General features: G+C 36.3%; 1 protein-coding gene across 1 annotated transcript in view; it reads right to left on the bottom strand.

Moving 5' to 3' along the window:
- si:dkey-247m21.3 (5-hydroxytryptamine receptor 4) overlaps positions 1-7,880 on the bottom strand; it is a 61,904-nt gene that overhangs the window by 17,372 nt on the left and 36,652 nt on the right. The window contains exon 6 of the mRNA XM_024299383.1: positions 4,021-4,685. Coding sequence (XP_024155151.1) covers positions 4,021-4,685 — 665 coding nt within the window. The remainder of the gene's footprint in view (positions 1-4,020; positions 4,686-7,880) is intronic.

Raw genomic sequence — 7,880 nt, 5'->3', positions numbered from 1 at the left:
CATGAACTGACGGATGGAATTAATTGAAAAAAAAAAAGATTAAATATGGAAATGAATGAATTAAAAAAAGACCAATCTTTGAAGATGCACTTTAGTGGGAAAACTATGGTATTATAAATGGATAATAGTTACAAGTAGTTAGTTTAAAAAAAACTATATTTTAGGTCATATGTTTACATCATTGATAAGCATTACAAATCCCAGGATAATGTCTCTGTGGTCTTCATTTAAATATTTGTCTCCCTGTTTTCTTTTTCCTTCTTTAGGCTTTGAAGTGATATATTCTTTACAATGATTCAGCTTCATTTTTTTGTTATTACTTTGACCTGTTTTTGCTCTTTGTCTCTTCTTCCTCATTTTTTTTACTTTTTCTTTTTCTTCTTTTTTTTACAGTTTTGATGTTTTTGTTTAAGTCATTATTAAGCATTATGAGATTTGGGGTCTTTTTTTATTTACCTGTTTATGTAATTTTGTTTTTGGTCTGGAATCCGAGTTATGCAATGTAAGTTGTTTAACTTTTATCCCAGGTTTTCATCTGACGTCACATTTAGAGAGCAGATGGAAAATAAAAAATGGTTTGATGTCATGTAAGCCTAAATAGTCTTATATTTTGGGGATTTTGAGGATGAACAGATAGAAAATGCAAATATAGCACCAGTTATCACAACTGGAATTAAAAAAGTAGAAATTGACTGTGTCTAATACGTGTCACCAAACGTTCGCCAAGTTTGCTGACAAATTATCAGAACTAAAAAGAAAAAAAAAATACACAAAATCCTCTCACAACTTTTCTTAAAGGAAAGAAGAAGTAAGAAGATTTTCTGAAAATAAAAGGACATGACAAGTTTTCTCCAGTATTTTGACTTTCCGGTATCCTGTCAGCCATAATCTGATTGTGTCTGTTTTCTGTCAGACAGATTTTAAGAGAGGACATCAGATTGGAGTTAACAGTGTTTGCCTTTTTGCTTCCTACACAAAAGAAAGACATAGGCTGTGGATATTCATGATGAGACACTGCACATTAATCTCAGCTCTTTCATACCATTGTCTTTTTCTAAGACCAATGTTCAACCAAGCCTTAACTGCCTCATATTTAACTCCAAATAAATAAAGGCACATACTTGAATACGCAGTTAACAGATGATGTTCACACTATACTGTCGCTACCTGAAACTAGCGCATGCAGGTTGAAGAGACTTGGTGTGAAATATCGAAGCGGTGCAAATCTCCAGGCCTTTTCTTTCAAATCTCTATTGTGATATCTAAAAGGTTTGATGTCATATAATTCCGGTCAGGCACAAATCTGCAAACCTTGCAAATTCAGTAAATAAGAATGGACACCATCCACACGTTACTAATCTGTGTCTCTGAAATGTCAAAGTTCAACTGGTTTAACTTGCATATTCAATAGGAGCACGTTTGTATGTAGAGTCTGAAAACTATCTTAAAACTTGGATAGCGAAGCGTGAATGTGAGAGTTTTAAATGCGGAATATAAAAACATGCATATATGTGAATTTACATAGACTTTCAGTGAAAGTGGTCACTTGGACACACATTGCCGAGGGGAATGTTTACGTAACTTTACAGCCATCGAGCATCCATACTGTGAGTTCTTGTGTCTTCTGTCTTTGTCGGTCAAAGTTTATCTTTTTCTTCAGAGGACACCTTGGATGTGTTTTAAGGCAGATCATCCTCTAGTGTATTTTACATACACAGTATATACTGTATATACACACTCCAAAATTTATGTTCTTGATGACACATGTATATACATTCAACACATTCATATATGTCAGTAGTTGATATGTCTGTTGTTAGACAAAATACATCCTTTTTTTATCTTTGTGTGACCTTGTGTTGAAAATGTGCTTTTTCCTCTACAACAGAGAAAGCCAGGAAGGCCTCCTCCTTCATCGTCCTCCCACGTCGGAGGAGCGGAACAAAAACATAGCCCTCGACTAAATCCCCGCCATCAGCAAAGTTCTGCTGCTGTAGAATAAGAACAGGTATTCTCTAATGTTGCAAGTTTAAATCGAGATATAGGGTCGAACATGGATTAAGAAAGAAAACATACATCATTTTTTTCCCCCAAAGATTCTAGTGTTTTTTTCACTAGGGAAGATTAGTTAAAAGAAAAAAGTTGTATCTTTTTGCTGTGAAGGGACATAAAAGGGAAATATAAATATCCATAAATAACAATAATTTGATCTTCCTCTAATTATATCAGAAACCTTACCTTACAATTGATGTTTTACCACAACTTATGCTCTTTGTGAATTTTGATTTTTGGAAAACAAAAAGTGGAAATAAAATCAGTAGCTCAGGTCTCCTCCCACATCCTGATTGCTGTCAGACACTACATTTCCCTCATCTAAGAGTCAAATTACATGTATACTTCTAATCAGTGAATAGAGTATTCTGAAGCTAAAGGAGTTCAGAAACTACATGTGAAATGTTGCAACAAGATTTGGGTCAAACCCTGGATTTTCAAAATTAGACATACATTAGACCTCATTTCCTGGTTGAGGCTTTGAGAAATTTTTGCTCATGTTTAAGTCTTAGCTACAACTACCCTGATGGATGCATGGATACAAGCAGTCTTCAGATAAAAAAAAAAAAAAGGGAACAGAAGGAGCCATCTTATTAACAGACTGCGGAAAAAAGGATACCATACAACAGCATCATCCGTACGTCATAAGTGCTTGTAACTTAACTAATACTTAATACTTGATGAGCCACACACACTCGTGCTCAGCCTATGATGCAGTCCCTCATGTCTACAACCCTCCACAGGCTTGGTCAACTCCAAAACCTGCAGAACCCAAACAGGTCTACCTCTGTACAAGTGCACAATTCTAAGGCTCTGTTGAAATTATTTTAACAATTTGCTCAAAATGTAGTAAATGCAATTCTTCAGTAAATTCCACTGTATTGTTTTAACTTGCTGAATTTGAACTTTTTTTTTTCCTAGTTAAATTTGTCTCATGTCAAGTAGACAAATGAGCTAACAAAGACAAAGGCAGCAGGCGTTTGATTTATCAGCTCACGGTTTATGCAGCCTGACATGAATCTGCCTCAGTTTGACCGATGAGACAAATCCTTCTTCATTCCCGCCTGAGGATGTTATTTCTTTAAAGACACCCACATGCAGATGCTCACTTTAACAAACCCAGGCACTCCCACGCACATGCAGTTTCTGTTGTTTACAGTAAAATCAAGGGGATTTTTGTTATTAGGTCTAAGATAAAAGGCTGCAGAACTGTTTTGATAGACTGGTCTGGGCAGCACTTTCACTTGTGTGGCGCTAGCTGTCTCCTTTTGTCAGTTAACTTACCTTCATTCCTGCAGTTACCATCTTCACTGCTCATTTAACTTTTAAGTTATGTTCACACCGCCCTCGGCAATGCTCATTTAAGCAGTCAGTTTCAATGAAATGTCTATGTAAATATGTGCTTCAAGCTTCCACGTTTCAAACTCTCGTTCACGCGTAGCTACTCACAATTCAAAGACTTTTTTTGAGCTCCACACATACAACACATGCAGCTGTTGAATTGGAAGTTAAACAAGGTAAAACTGTGACAAATCAGAGATTTGGATTTGATTGTGAAATATGGAAGTCCCAATGGCTTGAAAATTGATCATTGCAGAATTATATGACGCCAAGTCTTACAAATATAGTAATAGAGCCATGAAAGAAAAAGTTTGGAGCAGCATTTGTGACATTTTTACCATTTCGCACCAACTGTAGTGGTAAACATTCGAAAAAGAAGACAATGAGGAAGCCCCTCCCTGCTTGTCCAGTGTGAACTACTTTGGCTAAAAGTGCGATCAAGGACCCACAATAAGTTCATTCTTTAACAGACACCACATTCCTGATGTGTCTGTAGCTTTAGAAATTTAGCATCAAGATTCAAACATGATTGCTCTAAAGCTAATTTTTAAATGCAAAAAAATGTTTTATTTTTGGAACAAATGCCAAAAAAAGCTCTCATAAAAGGTGTCTTTGCTGTGTGTTTACCTGAGAGCCATCGAAGTCCCGTTGGCAGATGCAGGTGAGCACGCTCTCTGGGCGTGTCTGAGGGAGCGGCTCCTCTGTTGTGCGTACCGCTCATCCCCACAGCACAGAATCACCAGAAACGCCCTCCGAAAAGCTCGGTTCAGAAAGGCGTACAGGAAAGGGTTCAACCCCGAGTTAATGTAGCCGAGCCAGAGCCAAGCTGTCCACAGCTGCCCGGGAACTGAGTAGTTGATGAAGGGGTCCACCACGTTAGTTATGAAAAACGGAGCCCAGCACAGGCAGAAACAGCCCATAATAACTGCCAGCGTCTTCGCTGCCTTTGTCTCTATGCGCATGCGGCTGTTTGCAACAGGAGCAGACTCCGAGGACGAGGAGCCTGTAGTTGATCTAACACGGTAGTGATCCAGTGGATCTGAGGAAGTGGAAGTCCTCACAGTGACGACTGGATCTGTGCCGGTGGTGGGAGCAGAGCCGGCGCGCTGCAGAGTCTCAATCTGTCGGACATGTGTCATGGCGGTGACATAGATGCGCTGATATGCCAGGACCATGAGGACCAAAGGAACGTAGAAGGCCACAGCTGAGCAGACTAGGGCGTAGGGCCAGTTAACCAGAAATATGCAGCTTGTGTTGTTGAAGCCTCCAGTCTGGGATATCCTTTCTTTTATCTGCAAAATGAGAAAGCAAAATCATTGATTTGTATGACAAGATTACCTGAACTTACATGAAGCAAAAAACTTTGTCAAGAGTCAGAGAGACCTTTTATATGGAGCCCTGGACAAGACATTAAGAAAAGAAATTCCATAAAATTATATTTGTGGCCAGAAATTAGTGTTTTTGTGCCCCCCCCAAAAACTATTTTGGTGTCACAATTTAATGTTTTCTGGACACAAGTTAAGATTTTCTGGGTACACATTAGTATTTTTCCTGGGAACAAATTAGTAGTTTGAAGTCATGCTAAAAGGCTAATTTGTGCAGACAAAATGCTTGCATTTTCAAAAAAAAATTCTAAATGTTGTACACAAAACACTTATTTTTGACCACAAAATGCTAATTTGTGGAAAAAAAAAAGTTTTTTTCTGCGCAAAATGATAATTTATGTACAAAAAAAATCTAATGTATCCACAATAATTTCTACACTCAAGTGCTAATTTGTGCCCAGAATGTTAATTTGTGTGCCCCACATGTTAATTTATGCAAACAGAATACCAAGATGTACACACAAAATGTTAATTTGTGCACCCAAAGTGTTAGTTTATGTGCTCAAAATACTTATGTGTCAACACAAAATTCTAACTTGTTCATGCATCATGCTCATTTGTGGGTACAAATAATTAATTTGAGGGAACATTTTTTTTATTATAATTGTCAGGGCTCTGTACTTTTCCACCTGCTTCCATTTTTTACAGTCTACAGTGAAATGCTCTAAATCTCTGATAATAAAAGGCTTTGTAAAGTCATTTTCCACTAAAATTGGTTTATATTGTCTGGCTTTCTGCCTGCACATTTGCCCAGAATTAAAACCCAGAGTGAATAAGAATAAATTACATTTCCAAGTTAATGCTTTAGCCTTAAAAGTGCCTGCAGATACAATGAGCCAGTTTGCTCAGCTTTGTATTAAAAAGAAGGTTCGTGGAAAGAGAATATACATTAACAAAAACAAACACGTTTCCCATTTATGTGGTTTATTAATTATTTTAACACATTATTATAATCCTAAATTCATTATTTATTAAGGAAATCAAAAGTTCAAAAGAAGCAACATTTTGCTTCAAATGACTTAACTGGTGTCACACCCGTTGAGTTTAGCCTCATGGCAGCTGTTTCCAATAACTAGAACATGACTCTGACTTGCTGCAGTCAATAACAAAGAACAATTTCCTTCTCAAAATCTGCAAAACACTAATACTAGTAAGATATAAAGCCACTAAAAACTCTATGAGAGTTGATAACAGTTGACTGGCAAAAGTCTGTTGATTCAAGAGTCTCTTAAAGAGCTCTGGTGGAGTGGTTTCTCAACTGAGCTTGCAGTATGCAGGTCACGGGTTCAAATCCAGATGCCTCAGAAAGAGCATCTAGTGTAGAACATCTCACACAACTCTAAGTGAATTTGTGTGGTGATCCTAATGAAAGGGAGTGGTTAAAAAAAGAGTTTAGTACTTAGTAATAAACATGAGGCCAGGCATAGAGGAAAAATGGTCAAATGTCAGTAACATTTCCAAGTGAATAAAAAGAAGAATTTACTTGATTTAGTCAGAAAAAGAAGCAAAATACATATTTCATTAAGATAGATTTTAATTCTTTTATTTTAGGATTATTTGCATTCTTGAATTATGGTTGTACTAAGTAAATGACTGCACATTTACTAATCTGGATGATAAAATCAAGTCATTAGGATTTTAGGAACTTTAAAGCTAACAAACTTGTAAAGATTGTCACAATTATGCTTGGTACAGAATTCATTCACTATATTTTTTTCCCTTTGTTTAAAAAACAAAACAAAAAACAGCACTTTTATTCTGTTTCTTGATTGGCTATGGACTTTGTCAACCAATCTCCTCCAGCCCGTATCTCCTGTACAGAACGAGTTCAGTTTGCTAAATTTATATAAAACTTAGATCGCAATCAGAGCTTTGTTTTCATTCAGTAACACTGGGCTTATAAAACGAAGATTTGAACTTTGAGAGCTTTGAGAACAAAAGAGAAAAGATGTGAAGGTGTTTGTGTCTGTTTGAGAAAAGTATAAGTGTGTAGTGAGGAGCTCTACAGCCTTACAACATCTGTAATTACAATTATCAGTTTTCACCTATTGTGGTTTCTTTTTTAGGATGTAACCCCTGCGATAAATGAGGGAAGTGTATGTTATCTCTGCAGTCATTTAATGAGCAGGTCATTTGTTATTTAAACAGATATGAACTTTTTGTTAAATGACTACAGAGATAATACAGACATCCCTGCAATAAATGAGGAAAATCTGTATTTTCTCTGCAGTTATCTAATGGACAGGTTATCTTTCATTTAAAAAAATGTGAACTTTTTTTATTTGTATACCTCTTCCAAAGGACTGCACAAAACTAGAACGAGCTCAATAGTAGAATGACAATAATAGTAAAAATAAGCCGCCTTTAAATAAAGTGGAAACATTGGTTCAACAATTTCCAAGACACTGAATGCTAACGTTGTGTGTTACTGTAAAACTATTAAAAAAAACTGTGCAAACTAGCGGTGTGTGCTAGCAAGAGTCTGGCAATAAGATACGTATCCCGATACATGTCTCACGATTCGATACGTATCGTGATATATCCCAAGACTGTGTCAAATAGGCTCAGTGTGCTGTACTGCCATCTAGCGGTCGGAGGTTTAGGTGGATAACAAAAGTAAGACGCTGAAGAATACTTCTAAACAATTAATTGAATATCATTTTGGCAGCATATTAAATCGATACAAGTATTGCCAAACAAAATATTGCGACCTTGTGCTTGTGCTGATACAAAACACTTTTAGGTAGTGAAGTGTTAATGCAGTCAGTGTAAATCAGCTGATTGACGCTGATTGCATTCACAGCCAAAGAGATATGGTACATTGAAAGACGTGCGTTATTTACGTGTTGCCAGTTGACATCTGAGATGTTAAATGCACTTTATGTTATTTCAATATTTACTTTCATTTTGAACACAATAATTACTACTGTGTAATAAATATGGAAGGTTTACAAAAAACCTTCATGTCTATTTCACTCATTTCAATTGACTTTTGTTCATTAATCCAATGTTTCAGTTTTTACAGTGTACCATAGAGTAAAACAGAAAATCTGTTGTTTTCACGGTTAAGTACTGAGTATCTATAACTAGTTATCTTTTTAA

The sequence above is a fragment of the Oryzias melastigma genome, linkage group LG12 (assembly GCF_002922805.2).
Source record: "Oryzias melastigma strain HK-1 linkage group LG12, ASM292280v2, whole genome shotgun sequence".
NCBI classification, from domain to species: domain Eukaryota; kingdom Metazoa; phylum Chordata; class Actinopteri; order Beloniformes; family Adrianichthyidae; genus Oryzias; species Oryzias melastigma.
This window is presented reverse-complemented; position numbering and strand designations above follow the sequence as displayed.